This window comes from Gnatocerus cornutus, chromosome 4 (assembly GCF_029298725.1).
Source record: "Gnatocerus cornutus isolate USDA-ARS CGAHR chromosome 4, icGnaCorn1.1, whole genome shotgun sequence".
In the NCBI taxonomy this organism is placed as follows: domain Eukaryota; kingdom Metazoa; phylum Arthropoda; class Insecta; order Coleoptera; family Tenebrionidae; genus Gnatocerus; species Gnatocerus cornutus.
Window position 1 is genome coordinate 8,969,420 of NC_142236.1, and position 23,005 is coordinate 8,992,424.

Below are 23,005 nucleotides of genomic sequence, written 5' to 3' on the forward strand. Positions count from 1 at the left end.
CAAACGTCATAAGTTTGATATAAAACTATTCAAATTATGATATTATTATATATTATAATATGTATTCAAATACATATGATTTGAAAATTTATTGTGGTAAGGAACAAAGCCAAGGAACCAGTGTCCCAACAAATGTTGTCATGAATTTGATGGGTAATCTGCTAGACAAAATGCGACACAGATAATTATTATACATCCGTAAGTTTGGCACATATGTTGCTAGAACGGCAGACTTATTTGATTGGAATATTTCGTTCAAACAGAAAATTTAATCCCAAGAATATTATAAACACAAAATTGAAAACTGGAGAAACTGTAGCAGCGGAATGCAATTTAAGAATTACTGTACAAAAATGGAAAGATCGAAGAGATGTGCTAATGTCTAGCACGAAATACAAAGATGAAATGATTACCATTAAAAGAAGAACGGGAGATATAGAAAAACCAATCAATGTGTTTCAGTATAATAAATACATATAAATCATACATTGACATATCCGACCAAATAAAAAGTTACAACACTTCACTGCGAAAAGGTTTGAAGTGGTACAGAAAATTGGCAATAGAACTGCTAATAGAAACGGCACAAGTAAACTGATATGTGGCGTATAAATCAGTTGCCAATGAAAATATATCAATAACAAAATTTAAGAAACATGTAGTTGTTGGTTTAATAAAAAGTAATGAAGCGGCGCTTCATCGGACTACCACAACAAAACCACCAAAAGTTTTGTCTATCAAAAGAAAACGACAAGTGAGAGTTGTAAGCAGCAGTTAAAGAGAACAATTGACTACAGTTGTTTGTTGCTGTAATGCTGCTGTAGCGGCCCTTTTACAAAGTATCATTAATCCGAATGCACTTGTTCTAAAATCTATCATAACATTGCCCGAAAAGAATACACGCATTGCTTTTAGCTGTCTCTTCACAGAGTCTTTTAGAAATCCTTCCTCAAAGGAATGCACGCATTGTCTTGCATGCGTACCCATAATAAACCTTCAAGTTTATGAAGGCAGGTGCGTGCCCTTATCTTTAGGATCAAGTTTGACTCATCCGCAATTCCTCACAAAATGGCACCCCCACACCCTAAATACCAATAAGGGATAAAATATCACTATGCAGCAGGTAAAAGAGGGAGCCCAGGACAATAGAACCACCCATATCTCAAGTAATAAATACCGATGTAACAAAAATAAAGTATGAAAAACAGGTAAACAGGGTTGACAATTATTAGACAGGCTAACGTTTTATAGTATCATTAACATCCAAAAATAGGATTTCTGAGAAACTCTAAAAGCTTTTAGGATAATTGTAGTTGGCATAATTTGGAATATTCTAAAACTTTCGATTTGAGTAATTATCTTTGATTCTTATTTCTGATTGGTTGGTGTACTGAGAGATAATGATTTTAAAGTAAGAAAGACATTATAAACAATTAATAAATGATTTCTGATTGGTTGGTGTACTGAGAGATAATGATTTTAAAGTAAGAAAGACATTATAAACAATTAATAAATGATTTTTAAAAATAATAAACTTAGAAAACAGACACACAACGACATCTCTTTTCCGATAGCTAACTAAAAAAACCACCCCTAAATTAGAGAAGGGGAAGAATTTAACCCCCTAACCAACCCCTAGCAACCAATCGGATTAGGGCAAAACAAAAACAACCAATCAAAAATAGTTGCTGGTATTACGACCCATAATCATGCAAAAGATGGGCTATATAAACTCGAGAAATTTGGTAAAATCATCTTTCATCTTTCGATTGTTGTAGTGCTTGTACTAGTGCCGTCAAATCTTAGCAACTCCCAAGATGCAGACAATTACAAAGCAAATCAATACAATCGAGTTTTGCTATGGGCCGCCGCGCCACTCCTCCAGGCCCTATGGGCTCTACGTGAGAAATGGTGAGAAAGAAAATTGACTTTTTAATCCAAGTGATATCTACTATTAACATTCTTACTTGACTAACTCTTGTGTCGCACGCCATTGTATGATTAACATTAAAACCTGGATCTTTGATACAGTTGTTTATTGCCATGTTCCTTTGTTACGCTACCATTTTGGGCCAACATTGTATTAGCTTCCGAAGAGAATCTAACATTAATGGCTCCAGGAGGGTTCAATTGTAAGTTAATATTTGGCCCGAACACTCCTGTGAGTTAAGGCCGGTAAAGGGAAGATAACAGCTCGGTCGAAGAAATAAGGAAACCTTAATTAATCAACACACTCCCCTTCACTGGCTACATTATTTGGTGGCAGCGGTGGGATTAATTCACTCAGAATTGGTCTTTCAGAATTAGCCCATTTGGAATTTTATTCGGAAAAGTATCTATTCGGAAAATTTGTCTTTATTTAATCGTGGAAAATCAGGCTAACCAAAATTTATTTGTTGCAATTGTTATAAAAACTCGTAATTCACCATGTCGAGAGTTAACGTAAATTCCAATGAGAGTCCGAGGAATATAACTATTGAAATAACAGTGTCACGTATGGAAACGGCAGAATTTATAAATCCGCATGAACTCATGGAACAATTTTCTCAGACTCAACTTTTAAAACAAATCATTGAAAAATTAGAGAATAATAAAGAACAGGATTGGACTCAAAAAGAAGGAATCAAATTTGGAGTTATTGTTAAACTCGGTCAATAAAGTTGTCAGCATTTTAAAAATAATTCAGAAAACATGGCAGTAAGCACCGTTTTTTCAATTACGGAATTAGTCTCCTCATATGACGGTGAAACCAGCGTTCGTGATTTTATTGATGCAGTCCAAAATTTTAAAACTTTGTCAACGGGAAGATGATAAAGTGTTGATACTGGTAAAAACAAAGTGCACAGGAGCCGCACTAAGCTTCTTGCAGTGCGATCAAAAGGTCCGCGAATGTACGATTTGGGCAGAATTTAGTGTTTTATTAGCAGCGCGATTTGAACGACCAAAAATTCCGGGTCAAGCACATTATATTTTACAAAATTGTAAGCAAAAGGTAAATGAAACAGTTCAAGACTTTGCTGCGCGTCTCCGTAAGGCTATAAATGATACAATAATTTGGGGTGAAAACGAAGAAGAAAATAAAGTCATAACTAAGCAAACCGAAATTAGGGCAATTCAATATTTCATTGACGGTGTTTTAAAATCATATCGGAAACATTTAATGATTACTGATCCTAAAACCCTGGAAGAAGTAATTAAACAAGCGATAAATTTGGAAATAATTGAGAAACGATTAGAGGCGGAAAGTTCTGAATCAGATTTTGGTGAAGAACAGCGGTTAAAATTTATTAGGAAAACGGTGTCTTTTCCATCTCCAGTAAATTCGCGCAACGTTTCGCGAAGTCCATCACCAAGTACCTCGCGTGGAAAATCTTCCAATGCGCCTCGATCAGAAAATAATAATAATTTTGGAAACCCCCAACAAACCGAAGTTCAAAGATCCGAGTCACCACGACGAGATATGTCTCAAAATTACCAAAATCAATCCGGGAACTGGCAAAATCAACGTAATGACTGGCAATCGCGGCCAAGAAATTTTCAACGGCAATTACCGAGAAATTTTTCGTCGCAACAAGCACCGCAAATGCAGTGGAATTCGCGACCGCCATCCCCGCGACCAAATCAAGCACCCGGGGCAAATAGGGCACGGAGTTATCGACCCTCCTACTTCAATTTTCAATCAGGATGGGAATATCCGCAGTTTACAAAACTCAGAGGGAATTTTCAACCGCGCCATTTTTATACTTCATCGCCAATACGAAGTCCTCCCCAAACGCAACGCCCTCAAGGATCACAAACACCTTCGCCACAAAACGCCGGAAGTCAATGTCGGTTATGTGAGTCACCTCACCATTGGGCAGCAAACTGTCCCCACATAAGGTGTTGGTCATGTAGTGCAACTGATCATTTGCCTACACAATGTCCAAATAAAAATTTAAACCACTAAGGAGCGGTGCAAATAGGGGCCAGATACGCCAGGCCCATAGTTCTAGTGTACGCATTGCTAAAAACGCTTTTAGCTTAAAATTTAGGAATGTTAAGTTAGTCATAGATAGTGGAGCTGTCACGAGTCTTGTGAAATTTTCATTGGTGAAAAATTTAGATGTGGAAAGTATACCCCAGTCAATTAATTTAAGAGATATTCAGGGATCTATCATACCAATTTTTGGAGAACTCGTGCTGAATCTCGAAACCCCAGGCGGCCGACAAATCCAACATAAATTTGTGGTAGTCAAAGATACTCTAGATTTTGCGGATGAATTTTTGATCGGACTTCATTTTCTCGTGAAATATAATTCAACAATTAGTTGGAATCAAGAGTGGATGTCAATAGAAAATGAGATCATTCCCTTAGAAAAGGAGTCGACTTATGTAATTTTGCCTGATGGAAATCACTGTTATCACTGTTATCCGTCACAGCCGGTAGAAGTGGTCAGATCAAATGGCATCGGCCACAAAATTCGGATTCGATAGCGTCTAGTTCAAAGTTAACTAACGTTGATAATAAAGTGTCTGAATCAAGACATACCAGTCAAGAATTAAAAATTAAGTTGTCACATGCATTAAAAATCCCAGCACGATCCCAAGCGATCTGTTTAGGAAAATTAATTCATTTTGTGCCAAATGAAGAAATCATTATTGAACCAAATATTGTACGAATTCATGGAATTCTTGTTGCCCGATCAGTGTGTTTAGCAGCCGCATCCGTCCCAGTTAAAATAATAAATGTCACTAATGCTGAAGTTGAGATTCCAGTGAATACATTATTTGGAATTGCATGCCCGGTCGAAGCTTCGTGTAAAAATTTGCGAAAAGAAATTATACGGAAAATAAGAACGACTATTAGTCCGCGAGAACGCGAAAGTATATTAAGTCAATTCAATTTAGCGCACATAGCACCTCCAGAACGTCATAAATTAATCGCCTTACTTGATGAATATATCGATATTTTTAAGTCACCGCACCGAAAACTTTCATGCACCACATATGTAAAGCATCGAATTATTACGGAAGAAGTTCCTCCCATCGCGAAACGACCTTATCGTATTCCGCACATGAAACGTGCCGCGTTGGACAAAGAAATACAAACTTTGTTAGAAGACGGTGTGATTCGCGAATTAACCAGTCCGTGGAATAGTCCGGTTGTTATCGTTGAAAAGAAACGACATCCGGGCGAAGAGTCGGAAATAAGAATATGTATAGATTATCGTGCCTTAAATACAATTACGAAAACTGACTTCTTTCCGTTACCATTGCTGAATGAAGCACTCGATCAACTTTCGAGTGCAACTCTATTCAGTGTCTTAGATTTATATAAGGATATTTTCAATTAGAAATGGACGAACGTGATATAGAGAAAACAGCATTTTCGACACCTACGGGTCATTATGAATTTACTCGTATGGCTATGGGCCTTAAGAATGCCCCGGCATCATTCCAACGAATGATGTATGCAGTATTTTCTGGGTTAGTTGGTTTTCATTGCCTAGTTTTTCTTGATGACGTTTTAGTATTTAGTTCAAGCAGTATTGATGAGCACCTCTACAGGGTGATTAACGAAGTTATGTAAATATTTAAACTGGGGATAGTATACGTAAAATACATTTACTTGGCACCAAAAAAAAATTTTTCCCATCAAGTTGAAAAAAATGTGCACGGGAAAGAACTTTTGGTTGTCACTGGAACGACGACCGAATAAAAAACGAATGTGGTTTTTTGCAATTTCAACAAAACCTTGTGTTTACGCATGGAAATGTTACCTTGAAATCACAAAAATTGCTTAAAATGCCGCCCCCCGTTGTCAATGTAGGCTCGATTTAAATCTGGAGAACATGGGGGCCACAACACTGGTCCAGTTCTTCTGGTCCACCGCTCTTGGAAATTATTATTCAACCACACGGACACTATGCGCGCACTATGGGGAAGACCTCCGTCTTGTAAAAACCACATTTGAGCCCTTATGTTTAACTGAACGTCGTCTAACAAATCTTCTAGCTCATTTTCGTCGTAATCATCTGGTGCTGGTACCTGGAGTTTCTTCAACGGCATCTTAACACTTCCTCTTCAACTTCTAATCTGCGATCACTTTCGGTGGGGCCTATGTTTCTTGTGATCATTTTAAAAGAACCATGTTTTCGTAATTTCTGCATAATTCTTGCAAACACACGAGAATCAGCAACGTGTCGATTTGGAAAACGTAAACTGTACAACTCGCGAGCCGCAAGAGCATTTCCACTAGTTTCTCCGTAGATCATGATCATTTCACTATTGGAAAACATTTTAAAAATTTCCGTCACAGAGTCAAACTAACACTGAAGCAATTAAAAAGACTATCGTCCCACCTGATTAATAGCCGCAAAAAGTCAGTTTTTGTTGAAGCTAAGAGATAAGGGTTTGTTTACATTAACACTTTCACTCTCGCTAGCGGTTCTCAAACGGTTTTGGCCAAAACTTTGAAGCGTTAAATCTTGGGTCCTTTTTGGCAGTAATTTTTTTTTATTTTTTTAGGCCTCCCCATATTAGAGACCATTACTGGTTTAAATATTTACATAACTTCGTAAATCACCCTGTATAGACTACGTACAGTCTTTGACAGAATACTTGAATGCAGGCTAAAATTTAAACCCACAAAATGTAATTTTATGCAACTTCTGCAAAATATTTAGGACATATTATTTCATCAGATGGGATACAAACAGATCCTGATAAAACAAAGGTGGTAGAAAAATATCCGCGGCCGAAATCTAAAAAGGAAGTTCGCGCTTTCCTTGGTTTATGTAAGGTCACTAGATCAAATTGTCTGTTTTGTAAGGTACCGCTGTTAGTGACAAAAAGAAAGACAACGATATCTTCTGTCTATCTCTACATGCGCACTAAATTTAAATGTTGTTTGTGTGGACACATTGCTTTATGAACTGTCAATTCTTGTCAAATATCGTTTGTAATAAAATGGTTTGAATGTGCGATTTCTCAACACGAATCGTTATGGTGTATTTGTTTCCTCCGCCGTAAGTTAATACTATTTGACGTTTTATGTACGACGACTTTCCACTAATTTCAGAAAACTCCAAATAGAAGGTAGATGGAAGCCCTATCGAAGCCGACAATCATTGTGACATTGGTTAAGCAGTACGTATTGGAGGAATACTAAAGTTGGTTTTTGTATATGAACCCTTGAGTACTTCTTATAAGATTATGGAATTTTGTACCTGTTAGTTTACGAATTCCGTGAATTAAATTTAAATAATGTTCCCCCAATTTGTCTTCAATCGCTTTTGTGTTTCAATAGCCCCAATACCAACATGAACTTCTTGCATTCAGGCGAATAACTCGTTCATCTTATTGTTAATATGAGTTGAAAATCAAATCTATGGGCAAGAAAATGGAAGAAGGAAGGCCACTCACATGTGGTACATCACAAAACCTGCGTTATGGACAGAAATATTATTTCAAATGCCTAAAACACAAGCAATGATATTGTAAAGTGTAAGTTTATCGGCCTCAACGGTAAACGTTCTCAAAATGTGTTGTAGGACCAACTGACTGCTATCCTTAATGTAACAGCGGGGCCTCATAAAGTAGCAGGTGGACAAGACACAGTCATTGCACTCATCACTTGAACAGTGCAGATATACAGTCTTATGAGGAAGACACACCATCGCTTTCAACATCAGCGGCAGAAGATGGTTGGTTTGAAGCCACTGCTACCTCCTCATAATGAATGTGAAAACTGAAAATGCAATGGGACATGAAATATACATAAGATATGCAAAACTGGTTCTATAGTTTAATGTGGCGTACGAAGGTCCTAAAACGCATTCAAATGGTCTCCTGTAGTGTTAAAAATAGATGTAATTTTGTATTTCAGGGTGATTTAAGTAAATAATTTTAACATAACCTTAATATTTGTTCTTGATATTCATTCATTTTGTTGCAGTTGTTTTGCATAAACTCATTCAAGATCTTAAACATGTCTACTTCTTCAAACTTGTAAATTCTTTCTTCTTAATAGCCCCTTTAAAATATCTCATGTACTTCATTTTCTGCTCATGTACTTGCTACTTCCATTTGTGCAATGCTTTCTCTCAGTTACTTTAACATCTCATCATTGTTACTACATCGTCGGGAGAAGCTACAATATAATAAGTGCTAATAGCATATTCTAATTAGGGCGTTACTGCATACAAGTCGAATCGTTGGAGATTAGAAAAGACAGTGTTTGAAGTCCGAGACCGTTTCTGAGTGTTGCACCTCCTTAACGTGCTAAAATGGAATCGGTTCTAATGTCGGTTCGCTCACCTCTTACGTATTCACATAGTCTGTTATAATGTTGGAACTAATTTTCTTTTGTACCCACGGTTTATTTAAGTGTATTTTAAACAAATAAATTTAAGATAACCTTACATTTTGTCAATGACAAATTTTACGTCAACAATTTTATGACAATTCCCTAGAATCTTGCGTCTCGTTCTAACCCATTGATTTATGGACTATGTCTGTCTCTCTTGAATTGCGCACTGGAAAACTAACAGCGGTACCTTATAAAAAAGACAATTTGATCTAGTGACCTTAGGTTTATGTTCATTTTATCGTCGCTTTGTTCCCAAGTTTTCCGAAATTGCAAAACCGTTGACAGATTTGACAAAGGACGTCCCATTTCAATGGACAGAAGCTCAACAGGCAGCTTCTGAAACCTTAAAAACCACTTTAATTACGCCACCGATTTTAAAATATCCAAATTTTCAAAAAGAATTCATTTTAAATACGGATGCATCTTCAACTGCAGTAAGTGCAATCTTGTCACAAAAAGATGACAAAGGTAGGGAGCACCCAGTGAGTTATGCAAGCCGAGTTTTAAAAGACGCAGAACGTCGTTATTCAGCCACCGAGCGAGAATGTTTAGCAATTGTGTGGGGAATTCAACATTACAAGTGTTACCTAGTGGGAACACATTTTAAAATTATTACGGATCATTTACCGTTAAAATACATTTTTACCGCGAAAAATCCGGGATCTAGATTGGCCAAATGGGCCATTGCTCTAATGGAATATTCATTTACCATAATTTATCGGTAGGGAAAGGAAAACACTAATGTCGATGGGCTCACACACCTTCGACCAATTGATACGGGTCAACCCGAGATAGCATCGGTAGTACGCACGCAGTAAATCCAACACCGGAATTTCAACCCTTGTTATGTAATTTAGAGACGATAAAAGTCTTTCAACAAAAGGATCCGGAAACGCAGAACTTATTAAAGTCAGATAAATTCTATTTAAGTTCTAATGGATTAATTTATCGACAACGTGGAGCACAAGAAGTTGATGATCAATTAGTGATTCCATATCAAATGCGAAATGAAATCATACGGTTACATCATGATACCCCATTGGCGTGTCATGTAGGAATTCAGAAGACAAGTGAGTTAATTCAACGTCATTTTTATTGGAAAGGAATGCAAAATGATATCCGCGAATTTTGTGAAAAATGTCATAGTTGTAGTATTCATAAAACTCAACCACAATCTCCAGCAATGTTACAAAATACACCTGTACCTACAGGGGTGTTTGAAAAAGTTTCAATAGATCTCGTGGGTCCCTTAAATTTAACAGAAACAGGAAACCGCTATATTTTAACTTGTATTGATTATCTTACGCGTTATGCAGAAGCCATTCCAATTCCCGATATCAAAACTACGACAATGTGTCGCGCTTTAGTAGATAATATTATAACACGTCATGGAGTCCCTGATATTTTGTTAACCGATCGAGGTAGTCAATTCGTGTCAGACTTATTGAAGAACCTTTGTAAACTATTAGGCATCACAAAAATTCAAACTACCGCGTATAGGCCTTTAGCAAATGGAGTAATTGAACGATTACATAGATCACTCAAAACAATGATCTCTCACTATGTAAGTGAAGATGATCTTAATTGGGATTATTGGTTGCCGTTTGCAAGAATGAGCTATAACAATTCAGTTCATTCTTCCACTAACTTTACACCTTTTAATTTACTTTATGGTCATGAAATGCCATTACCATTTTTAACAAACTTAGAAGCTTCACGTCAACGATATGATATAGATGAAAATTATGCCGCGGAATTAAGTGAACGTCTCAATAAAGTTCGGGATATTGCTCGTGCAAATTTAGAAGACAAAGCCGATGAGCGTACAGATAAATTTAACAAAAAGGCTAAAGAGCGTATTTTCAAAATTGGGGATAAAGTTTATTTAGACTTTCCCGCGCCGAAAGGTAAAAACCTCGCAACAAAGTTCCGACCCAAATGGGAAGGACCATTTACGGTTATCGGCCAAAAAGGCCCGGTAACGTATGAGATTCAATTCTCTGACGGGAAAATTGATAAGGTACATGCTAATAGATTAAAATTATGTAAGGGTAATGAGCAGCACATTCCTTCACACCGAAAGGAAAGACGTGGTCTGAGGGATACTGATTACGGACCGTTAACATATCCCTCATATGTGCCATTTTATCCGCCGCCGTCGAGGCAGGAATCGCGTAATTCATTGCGAACGTCCGAAACAGAGACATTTTCAGAGGATTCATCGTCCTCGGGTGATAGCGATAGGACAATATTTGATATTTCAGATCACACCCGATCTCGCTCTCCTGAGAATAGGAGTACAAATCCATTTCTAAATAATAATCCGTTTTTAACGTCAACTCCAATTACTCAACCAACTACGTCCTCTGCCAAGGCAGAATCGTCAAACTTGAGTTCTTGGGTAACTTCAGTAGTTAATACATTAGTCGACCAAGCCACAGATTCACAAGTAATTTATGAAAACTTTCCAAGTCGTTCGGCAGCAAATCTGCCACAACCTATTAGTAATAATGATACTCGTACGCCACACGATCACCGCACACGCAGCAGAGGCCCTGTTTCACCTAAACCTTGGGTATTGAAAAAGCACATTTAAAGCACTTAATACTTGTATCAACTTATTTTGTAATATTACGAAGGGTTAACCTTATGAGAGGACTAAGAATGGATAATTTGTTACAGCCAGCTTATGGACTATAATAATCATTGTACTATCATGTATGTCTTTAGCTGAATCGATTATTGTATACGATTGTCAATCACCATCAGCTAATATTTTTGTAATCTCGCTTAAAGATGTTGCATCCTGCCCCGACCCTGATACTCAATATAAAACAGGGCCACGAAAGGTTCAAGTTTTGCAGAAAAAACGTTTTAATTCAGTTCAAGTACGAATTTGCCTAATTGAAATTACGCGTACAATTTATCATTGTGGTATGTTCTCACACACAAGTGTTGTTAATAATGGCTACGATTCGTATATTTATCCGGTGGGTGCAGACGCTTGTGATCGCATTCACACGTTCCACGAATGGCGAGGACCAAGTGGACACCTAGTGGCAAGAATTCAACCGAACTCCACCACAACTTCCACAGTGTTTTTAGCTGGAACAGCCAGCAGCACTGGCTCTTGTCAGGGCTCTTCGTACCATGAAGATGGAAATTCATGGGAAGATGTAGTAGTACAAGCACTACTTAAAGTTCACAATGAAGACTATTATGCACCAGTTACCCTAGATGAAAACAAAGTACATCTTAGATCTGGAATTGCATGCGATTACACAAAAAGACATTGAATGAATTTAAATGTGGGCGAGGCCTACTGGACACTCAATCCACAACAATCATGCGCGGAATATTTTGCGCTGTATGCTGGACATGGTCATCAAATTACAGAACTGGTAAACCCCAAAGACCCAATAGATTATGTGGTAGTAGAAGCCCAAGAAAAAGTGTTCGCGTGGAGCCAAGATGTTTAACACTGACCACCCTGAACTCTTAGTAATTTTGTACAATACCACGGAACCAATTCGTGAATGGGCTCAAGACTTTCAAAAAGGAGATATTGATTTAACAATCTACGTGAATACAAAATTTCTTTACGTCGAACAATCCCTGAAAACTTCATTGGCAGCAGCCCATACCTATGCTGTACATCGTCGTTGTCTTTTACATCGAGAGATTCTTCTAAATCGCCTAGCTCTTGCATCAATTTTACCTTCTGTTACAACCTCCTTAATTCAACGCAGTATGGGATACCTCGGGAAACTCGCAGGCGAGGTCTTGTATATCCTTCAATGTGTACCAAAAGTAGCTCACATCCGTCGCGAAGATGTTTGTTACGCCCAACTTCCAGTCACAGTAAATAATCAATCATACTTTAGGGCACCGTTAACGAGAATTCTTCAAACCACAGGCGAAGAAATACCTTGCAATAGTGTTATACCTCCTATGTACTACATAGATTATAAATGGGTTAGTTTTCATCCTAAACCAGCATCATCTCAACCACCGAAAGAACTCCAAACCGAAATTGAGACAACGGAATTATTTCAACCGATCCAGAATGTTGGATCTGGTGGCTTGTACAAAGAAATCGAAGTCAAAGAGGCACAAAAAGCATTTGTTTTTGGACTTGAAAGAGATGCTTTAAACAATATTTTAGTACGAAAAGTATCAGGCGAACCTGTTAATTCCAACAAATATACGGGATATAGTCTATTAAATCAAGAAGATTTGGAACGCTTAGCCCAAGATACAACGAAAAGATTGTATGGATGGCTTACCTTTATCGGAAATTGGACCAGTACTTGTCTGGGAATTTACGTCGTGTGTCGACTATTTAAGTTTATGCTGGAAATCGTCCTCAACGCTCTAACAATTCACCGTAGTGAAGGTGGATGCACTTGGAAGATTTTTGCTTCCTTTTGGGACACTATGACTTATTACGTTCTTCACTATTCATATAAGAAATTTCTACGTTCTACCACTCAAGAGACCGAGTCAAATTCTTCGGATTATGAAATACCGGTCAAGTCGGATAAGGAAACTGCATCAGTTACATTGCCACCTCCTAGCACAGCGCCTCCACCCCCGCCGCCGCGTCCTACATATCTTACATTACAAAAACACGTTGAGAACGAACTGCAAAACCCGTTCCCAAATTACAGGGGTTGAATGTAATTGATCAATAATCTACTTATAATCTACTCGTAAAAATGCACTTTTTACTCCTTATATTTATTCTAATTGCACATATGTATTTAAGGAAAAGAATTTATGGTAAATGACCTTGTATCTTCACAATTTATCTCACAATAATATTATATTCTCTAGCACTTAGCATTAAAAATCTTATAAATAATCTACCTCACCTACTGCACTTAGCATAAATCAAAGATCCATTGCACAATGTACACCCTTCGGGTTTCGCGAGGTGACAGTAATAAAAGTTCAGTTCGGGATTTTGACGATAAATACTTTTAGTGCTTCTGTATCTTCTGACCTACTGGACGGTAGGGTCTGCAGCACCCCTACCGGGTACGCTGGCATTGGGAGCCATCCCAACCGTGACATGGGCCGGCATGTACCGTCACGTGACGGTCCCGTCAAACCAATGTCTCGTCCAAGTGGACCTAACAGCATTGTCCAGCCCACCATGGGACCACACGTTGGTCGTCTGGACAGACGAACAAACGGGTGACCTTCGCACCCTGAAAACCACCCTGCCCACCATCCTCCTCCAAGGCCATGTAGATCGAACGTATAACGTGACCATCATCTCCATGTCCTTTAATAATAACACTTCCTCCGAGCTGGAACGAAGATATACCACGATCCATTGTTTGTCCCCATCCCTAAATTACCGGTTCTTCCTGGCCGGTTGGATAATTGGCCTCCTTTGTGCCCTTTTCGTCGTGGTTGCTACCTGCACCTATTTGGCCCATCGCATACAGAACCCTGCATCCCCTATCCGTCGCCTTACAACTCTATCCCAAGAGCAGTCCACCCCCTTAACAACACCTCCTCCAGCCACTTGGCGATTTGACGAGTCAGACCAACCCCATTATGCAACTCCCCGAGTCCCCCGTCAACTTTCCCCAAGCTCGTCCTTCCACTCCTTCCAAACAGATCTGTGGACATGAATAATCCCACTTCCCCTCCCTTCGAGATGATCCACTTTCCTCCCCCCCCGTTTAGAGAAACCCTAGTCTAATCACTATTCTTTTAGCGGAGGACCACCCGGCCTATAAGGTCTTCCTTCTTGTGGAGGCCTTTTTCTTGAAGAACTTGGGGGAACTCTTATTCCGGGGTGGGCGCCCGGAATGCATCAGCTTAAAAGAGATCGACGACATGGAGTGGGGTTACGCTCCAGCGACCCAAAGACCACCGGTCTTCGCTGCCCGGTTTGAGGACCGGGTGATACGGGCCTGGACCGTAGAGGGAAGTGAGCCCTGCCATGTGGCAGTGCTCATTCATCCGGGGTATCATACCACCCCACCCCTGCTCCAACGGAGCCACGACGGGCTTCAATATCGAGGGCCTCCACTGGTTGGAGCACGCGCCGCTCCGGGAATGGCACTTCCCGCGTGCGCCCACTCCAGCCCCCGCCGCCACTCCAGTCATGTTGGTGGCCCCCAGGGTTCTACACCCACCCCCGGCCACCATACCAACGGATTCCTCCCCTCCCCCACCGATGGTGGAACTCACGGCGGCCCCCGATGCTACGGCTTCCGAGGACTCGGATTGGGACGCCTGAGTTAGGTGGGCCCCGCTTAGCCCCAACCATCGTTATTTTTATTCTTGATTTATGTTTGCATGCGTTTTTTTTTACAAAGTATAAGTGTCCTACCAAATGTTAGACAATATTTTCTTTCCACCTGCCCACGTTCTTTCAAAAACTTATGCAATTTTAGTATAACTTTTTCTGGAAAATCGGGAGCCAATGTAGCGGCCCCTTTACAAAGCATCATTAATCTGAATGCACTTGTTCAAAAATCCATCATAACATTGCCCAAAAAGAATACACACGTTGCTTTTAGCTGTGTCTTTTAAGAAATCAATACCAATACATCTAGTCTAAAAATATACCATGACATTGCCTCAAAGGAATTGTCTTGCATGCGTACCCATAATAAACCTTCAAGTTTATGAAGACAGGTGCGTGCCCTTATCTTTAGGACCAAGTTGACTCATCCTCAATTGCTCACTCAATTGCTCTCAAAATTGCACCCCCACACCCTAAATACCAATAAGGAATAAAATATCACTAAGCAGCAGGTACAAGAGGGCGCCCAGGACAATAGAACCATCCATATCTCAAGTAATAAATACCGATGTAACAAAAATAAACTCTGAAATGGGGTTGACAATTATTAGACAGGCTAACGTTTTATAGTATCATTAACACCTAAAAATAGGAATTCTGAGAAACTCTAAAAGCTTTTAGGATAATTGGATAATTGCAGTTGGCATAATTTGGAATATTCTAAAACTTTAGATTTGAGTAATTATCTTTGATTCTTATTTCTGATTGGTTGGTGTACTGAGAGATAATGATTTCAAAGTCAAAAAGACATTATAAACAATTAATAAATGATTTTTAAAAATAATAAACTTAGAAAACAGACACACAACGACATCTCTTTTCCAATAGTTGAACTAAAATCCCACCCCTAAATTAAAGAAGGGGAAGAATTTAACCCCCTAACCAACCCCTAGCAACCAATCGAATTAGGGCAAAACAAAAACAACCAATCAAATATGGTTGCTGGTATTACGACCCATAATCATGCAAATGATGGATTATATAAACTGAAGAAATTTGGTAAAAATGACTCTGAATCTTTCCAGTTTGAAAGTTCAGTTTTATAGTCGTCAAAGAGCTTGTGTCATAAAAAGTTCATCACCAGACAGCAAGATGCAGACCATAACTAAACAAATTTCCACTTTCGAGTTCTGCTATGGGCCGCCGCGCCACTCCTCCCGGCCCTATGGGCTTTATGTGCGAAATGGTGAGAAAGAAAATTGACTTTGTTTATAATTCAAGTGATAATTATTAACTAACATTCTTACTCTACTAACTCTTGTGTCGCACGCCCTTGTATGTTTAGTATTAAAACCTGGATCTTTGATACAGTTGTTTATTGCCATGTTCCTATGTTACGCTACCATTTATTTTGGGCCAACATCGTATTAGCCTCCGAAGAGAATTTAACATTAATGGCTCCAGGAGGGTTCATTCGTAAGTTAATATTTGGCCCGAACACTCCTGTGAGTTAGAGCCGGTAAAGGAAGATCATTGCTCGGGAAACCTCAATTAATCTACACACACAGCCCTTCACCGGCTACACTATGAAAACCATAATTGTAATTTAAATACAATTGATGAGGGAAAAAGAAGATGTAGGGGTGAACATGACTGTTACATTGTGTTTTATATAGACTTTAATTCAGCAGATCGAATGATAATATTTCCAGAAACTGACGAAGCATTTGAAACTAGTAATGAAAGTGGTCTGGGAGATAAAACCAGTTTTGAATCTTGGTCCGAGCATGAGACAAGTTCTCACAACGACGCTTAATGTAGAAATTGGGTATATGTAGAATAGGCTACCGGACTGTTTTTTTTTATTTCAAAAAATAAATCTGTCCAGTCTGAAAACATTAAAAATCAGTATCCATTTTTTTTGCGCACTTTATTTATACCAAAAAAAATTATTTAAAAAATGGACAGTTTCAAACACGCGCCTTGTTGACGTAACAACTTCTTAGTCGACGCCTATTGGCTGTGGGTAATGCCGAAGTCATTGGTGAAAACGATGAAGTTGAGTTTGAATTGAGGTTATGAATGCATAAAATGTGTGTGCAGAACGTGAATTGCTGTAGTTTTTGTATCTTTCTTACTTTAATGCTGCAATAACCGAAAAGCGAAAATGGACAGATGACGTTCGGTGCAGATGTTTCCTGAGCTGACTTATAAAAACAAAACTTCTGATTGGTTGATGCAAGTGTGCTATAAATCGGAAACCAGTTAGGAATTATAACGATTACTCTATCTCACTCTCACTAATGCAACATTCCGTTGACGTATGCGTTTTCTCAATTCATATGCATAGAAAGGAGTTATGACGTAGTCACTGAAGACTTATTAGGGGCTATTCTGTATCGGGTCTGTTAAATTTAAAGGGTAGGTTAAAATAGTCCGATTTAACGGTGCGGGGTTTAAATAGCTATTCTGTATCATGAAATAAACGTACTACGTTAAAATGGAGAATATTAACGTACGTCTGTTAATTCGATTGTGAACCAGCCATGGTGGTAGGTTTTCTGACCCGAAAGTAGGCTGTTGTGATCGTGCGCGTGCGCTTTATGTGACATCGACTTAAATTCAAACGAAGCAAATAAAAAAATAAATATATTTGTTTCGTTGTTACAAACGTATAAACGCTACAGAAAATGAAAATTTCTTGTTTCTGGTTTGATAGCACCTTTAGATGCAACATCTGGCTTCAAGATGTACTTCGAAAAACCCATGAGCAGGCAAAGTTTGGGTCAAAGATAATAAGATGCAAAATATTTATAATCAAAACGTGCTGATTTTCTTTCCATCTTATTTTATTACAAGAAGGTAAGTTATTTTGATTTAGAATTTGTGTTCATTATTGTGGTTGTGCTTGGTGCGTCTAGTTGATCCTCTACCTTACTTTGTTTAAAAGTTTAAATAAATATGTCGAGAGCTCCAAGAATTACCAAAAAAACAAAAAAAAGGTTTAATTGCATATTTGGAGCAACATCCTTTCTTAATTGAGGGCAGAGCCAGAAATGCTGTTGAATTGGAGAGATTTGAAAACAAATGGGAAGAGTTGGTCCAACAATTAAACCAACTTGAAGGGGCCCGAAAAACAAAAAAACAATGGAGAGAGGTAAGTAACAACAATTTAAATAAAAAGTATTTGTTTTTTTTTAATAGTTATGTTAATAATAATAAATTTTCTAGACCTTAAATGATTTGAAGGCGAATGTTAAAAAAAAAGCGCGTGCTATAAATGTAGACATGCTTAAAACTGGTGGAGGCCCCAGTGCACAAATATCGTTGCAGGCATTGGAAGAGAGATTACTGACATTATTATCACCAGTAATTATAGCAGGCATTCCGGAGATCCCAGAAGTTGGGCATCAAGAAGAAGTTCTGGCGGAGTTGGTAAAAAATTTTTTAGTTGGCGTGAAAAAAGCTTTAATGTGATCAATTTCTAGCCAATTGTTGAAATCGCCAACAATGAAGAAGAACCAACGTGGGACGATTTGAACAATTCTTTTGTGGAGAACACTAAAATAGTAAGTTTCTGTAAATTAATGTTTTTCATTTATTTATTCAAATTTTAGGAAAGTTCAACCCAAGAAAGAGGCCGCAAACGGAAGAATCATCCGGATGTACAGAATATCGCCAGGGCACATGAAGAATGCCTAAATAAATTGGCTAGTTCAAACAGTAAACTGGCCGATGCAGTTTTACTATTGGCAAGCCGACAAAAAAGCGCTTTTCTCCCAGTGCAGCTTTGCAATTAAAATTTTAAATTTATTTTAATTAGGAGGTAGACTTAGTTTTTAGTTATGTAATGATTTTCCAGTTATTTTAGTTATTTTGTATATGTATATATATATATGTATTTAATTAATATTAAAATGTACATTTACAATTCCTTGTCTTACTTGACCACCAATGTTAAACCAGTCGTGATCATTTAGATTTACTTGCTCATTGTTTACAATAATTTCTGGTTGGTTTTGTTCTTCTTCAGGTAAGGGGACGTTATAATGTCGACACATGTTATGTAACATAGCACAACTGTAAATTATTTTTGCTGCTCGAATAGGATCGTAGTGCAGAGCTCTATGTCCATGAGTACACCTAAATCTTGATTTTAATAAACCATTAACATGTTCAATTTTTGTTCTGATTCTTGATAAAGCTCTGTTGAAATTTGCTTCTGGGGAATTAGGTGCCACTTGATTAAATGGTGTCAATAGCCAAGGTTCTAATGGATAGCCACTATCACCTATCAAATAATTTGATTGTCCTGTTTGAACATATAATTCATGCAGTGTTTGTTTCGCCTGGGACATCATCCAAATGGCAGAATCATGGACTGACCCCGAAAATCGTGCATTTATATTAATAATTTTCTTATTTGCGTCACATACAATTTGTGTATTAATTGAATAAAAATGCTTCCGACAAAAATATGGGGCTCCTGGGTGAATTGGATGATTTTCTGGTGGAGCAACAATTCTTATTTGCGTGCAGTCAATTATACCAATTAAATTCTCAAACCTCTGATCAAACTGTCGAAAATTTTCCTTATGTCTTGCTCTGCTTTCAGCATCATTCGGAAATTGAATCCATCTAAGCAATATATGCCTTACAATACAGTCAGACGCTTCCGAAATGCATCTACTCACGCTAGGTTGGCTAAGTGCGAATGAATATACAGGGTGTTTCTGAAATGTTTGGCCAAACTTTAACAGCATCTTTTACAAGTCATACATAGTAAATTAAACCTATAATGTCAAGTTCAAAAAGGTCTCGTTCTTGAGTTATTAACATTTAAAAGTAGCAGCAGTTTATACGCGGAGTGTACTTTTTAACAATGACTTCAATAGTAGATTCAGTTTGTTACCTAGGAGCGTTTTTAGTTATAAAAAGAATCAACATCTCTAGTAAAAAATTTAATTTTTTTGACGGATTAATATTTTGTAATTGTGTGCAAAAGAATTACAAAATGAATCAATACACAAATCACGAAATGGCTGATATTCACTATGTTTACGAAAAAGCTGATGGAAACACTCGTAAAGCTCGACGCCAGAGTTGTACCCGCCAATGGTACTTTTTCTGAAATTCACCGCAGACTTCAAGAAACAGGATCTTTTGCTCATGCTGCTGCTGATAGAGGTGTGCAGAGAACTGTTTGAACACCTACTTTGGAAGTCGAAGTTCTAGAAGCGATTGAAGAACGTCCTGAAGCGAGACACCGCGTAGTTCATTTTCACAACAATCATCGTTGGGCAGATGAAAACCCTCACATTATTATTGAATCTCGACATCAGCAACAATTTTCGTGCAACGTGTGGGGAAGTATTGCTGGAGATTTTTTAATTGGACCATTTTTTCTTCCGCCAACATTAAATGGAGTAACATAGACAATTTTTAGAAAATGACTTGCCGGTACTCCTTCAGGATGTACCTTTGGAGACGCGCAGACAGTTGTGGTTAATGCATGATAGAGCCCCTGCGCATTTTAGCATGAATGTCCGCAATTTGTTAAATGTTAATTATTCTCACTGCTGGATTGGCCGTAGAGGACCAGTGCGATGGCCTGCACGTTTTCCAGACTGCAATCCTCTTGATTTTTACTTGTGGGGACATCTTAAAGAAACTGTTTATCGTACCCCAATACCAACTAGTCAGATTCATCAGCAACCCATTACACAGGCTTTCCAGTCAATTCGAAATACGCCTGAAGTATTAGAACGTGTTCGTCAATCACTAATAAGACGAAGCAATGGATGTATTGTTGCTGAAATAAGACATTTTGAGCATTTAAGTATTATAGGAGTAAGATTAATTTGACGTCACATTGACAGTTGTGAATGACAAATAAAACATTTACTAAAATGGGATCATACGTTACTGATTTTGGTTTGCCATTTATTTAAAAGTACACTCCGTGAAAATTTTTCTACTATTTTAAGATTTTAATAACTCGAGAATTAAACATTTTTGAACTTAACATTTTTGTTTTTTTTAAATCTGTATGACTGGTAGATTATGCTGGTAAAGTTTGGCCAAGCATTTCAGAAACACCCTGTACATGACCAACTCCCAATTGGTAATTTCCATGTCCAAAAAAATGTAAAGCCGTTAAAACTCTTATGGAAACTGGAATTTTTGTCGTTTTTTGGGGGTCTTGCATGAACTGTTCTAAATCGTTTACTAAAGCCAAAGAGCTTGGTTTGTTTAGTCGAAACAATTTTATAAATAATTTATCCAGCAATGTAAATGGATCGCTTGAATCTCTCAAGTGTCGGTGTTTTATACGAACTTCATTTCTGCAAATAATTAAAGTTTTAGATAAACATTTATAATCTAAGCTCTAATTTTACCTTCGTATTCGATCTTCTTCATCATGCATAATTATCTAATGTATTAAACCATCCAATGCCATTTTTGAGTTGCAACAAATTTGTGGAAGAATTATGTTATAATTGCAATATTTATAAAAATATCAAGCATCGAACTGTCAAACAGAAACCCTGTTAAATTTAAGGGATGGCTTCGACTAGCCCTTAAAATAAGCAGCTTTTTAACGTACCTAGGTTAAAATTTTAACGGACTTGGCTGATACAGAATAGGAATTTCGTTTTAAAGGACCTTTAAAATTTAACCACCCTTTAAATTTAACCGACTCGATACAGAATAGCCCCTATTGAAACTAACAGCGCGAAGCTAGATTTCAAACGAATACTTAGCTAATAATTCCGACCTTGGGAGAACAAAAAATCTGTTTGGCAATTGATTCATGCGTATACGTAACTCATAAACATAATAAAATGCATCGAATTTTCTGGTGTCCGGTAGCCTATTGTTAGTATATAGGGTATGTAAAAACGTAGATTGTATTCTGTGTGAGGATTAAAAACATAAAGAGACAATTGTGTTACTAAGAGGAAAACAAAAGGTCCACTTATTAAAAAAGTATTAGATAAAATAAAGAATAAGGAGTGGCATATTCCTTGTTTAAGCAGATATTTTTTGTATACAATTCTAATGCCGATTTAACATCGTTTTCTTATTAGCTACTGTGGACCAGGAACTTAGATAAGTAATTACCAAGCCCTAAAAAAGCAACAAAGTTATTTTGCCGTACAGCAACGAATTGTAAATAAAATTGAAGAAATTAACAACACACCCCTGATTCTTTCCAGTGCGGTAGTTGCTACCGTCTTTTGAGAAAACCACGGTCAAACATATGATAACCCCATTAATGCACACTTAAAACCTTGTCTTAGTATCAGTGTCACGTGTGTCTGTTTCTTTTTGAATTATCACCTTCCCAGATCTAATTTACTATTGTTAAACTAATTTGAACTTGGCGCGCAGTGACAGGTGAGGGCACTGCGTGCTAGGGACATTTAGGCGTTGACAGGTGACAGGGCGGGAAGAAGTAGAGAATTGGCGGTAAGACCAGCGTGGCGTGGCGAGAAGACAAAGGAGTGTGTGAATAGTTTATTGTGTGTGGTGTACGGAGGCAATAAAAGACTAATTTCGTAAACGGCGTTTTCTTAGTCTTAACACTATCTCAATAATTTTTTATTTTCCATAACGAGTTAAAATTACCTTAATTTCAATCAATTTTAGAAACACGAGTCAGATTTAATTTTTATCTCTAGCTGCAACTTAACTCATTATCATAATCACGCAACTCATTAACGAGACAGTCGGATTTTATTATTTTTTAACAATTTTAGCACAAATTCTTTATCTCCATATCCGAGTTAACTCATTATCATATTCACCCTAACCCGTTGACGAAACAACCGGGTTCAATATTTTTTAATCACTTTTAGGATAAACAAGTTTTCTCAATTACATTAGTTACATTGACCTTATTATCCCATTGTAACGTTCTTATTAATACAAACACATCCGGTTTATATTATATAAAACCTCATCCTCAGTTACCTTTGGAATTCCATAGCTTGTCCTTAATTGCCACTTTGACAGCTGCTAATTTTATGGTTATTAAATGGTAACTGCCTTCACATGCAAACAAATGGAAAGAAAGAGTACGTGTTGTTATAAATTTTTCATAAGAAAACTTTCCCCAATACAAACATGGCTTTGTAAAAATCATTCATTACTGTTTACACAAAATTTTCAGTTTGACAACGTCAAATTACTCGACAGAAACGAAAGACTGTTTCATTTTAAAGTTAACTGAAGATGAGTTTTTTTGATTGCACAAAGACGAAAATCACACTTATCATCCCAATTTTTAAAAATTTGTAAGTGTAATTTGTAAGCAAGTAAGAAACTTCTGTGTTGTGAAGTAGGTGCAATCTTTAAAAAGTATTTTTTTAGTATATACAGGG

The 23,005-nt window shown here is 37.6% G+C and overlaps 1 protein-coding gene and 1 long non-coding RNA gene across 2 annotated transcripts; one reads left to right on the top strand and one right to left on the bottom strand.

Annotated features, from left to right (window-relative positions):
• Window positions 1-7,500: 7,500 nt before the first annotated feature.
• On the bottom strand, window positions 7,501-8,217 carry LOC148176348 (uncharacterized). Its single transcript, XR_015769940.1, has 3 exons — window positions 8,185-8,217; window positions 7,898-8,131; window positions 7,501-7,729 (listed from the first exon to the last, which is right to left on the bottom strand). It is a non-coding gene; the product is annotated as an uncharacterized LOC148176348 (long non-coding RNA).
• A 9,167-nt stretch (window positions 8,218-17,384) lies between these two features.
• On the top strand, window positions 17,385-18,418 carry LOC148176349 (uncharacterized). Its single transcript, XM_088035053.1, has 7 exons — window positions 17,385-17,397; window positions 17,478-17,480; window positions 17,540-17,559; window positions 17,590-17,775; window positions 17,850-18,053; window positions 18,107-18,187; window positions 18,236-18,418. Exons 1-7 carry the CDS (start codon window positions 17,385-17,387, stop codon window positions 18,416-18,418), a joined length of 690 nt encoding a protein of 229 aa, XP_087891179.1.
• Window positions 18,419-23,005: the final 4,587 nt, after the last annotated feature.

Coding starts and splice junctions, on each gene's coding strand:
- LOC148176349 (XM_088035053.1), top strand. Junction 17,560..17,589: donor TTGATCCTCTACCTTACTTT/GTTTAAAAGTTT, acceptor ATATGTCGAGAG/CTCCAAGAATTACCAAAAAA. Junction 18,188..18,235: donor TTGTGGAGAACACTAAAATA/GTAAGTTTCTGT, acceptor TTCAAATTTTAG/GAAAGTTCAACCCAAGAAAG.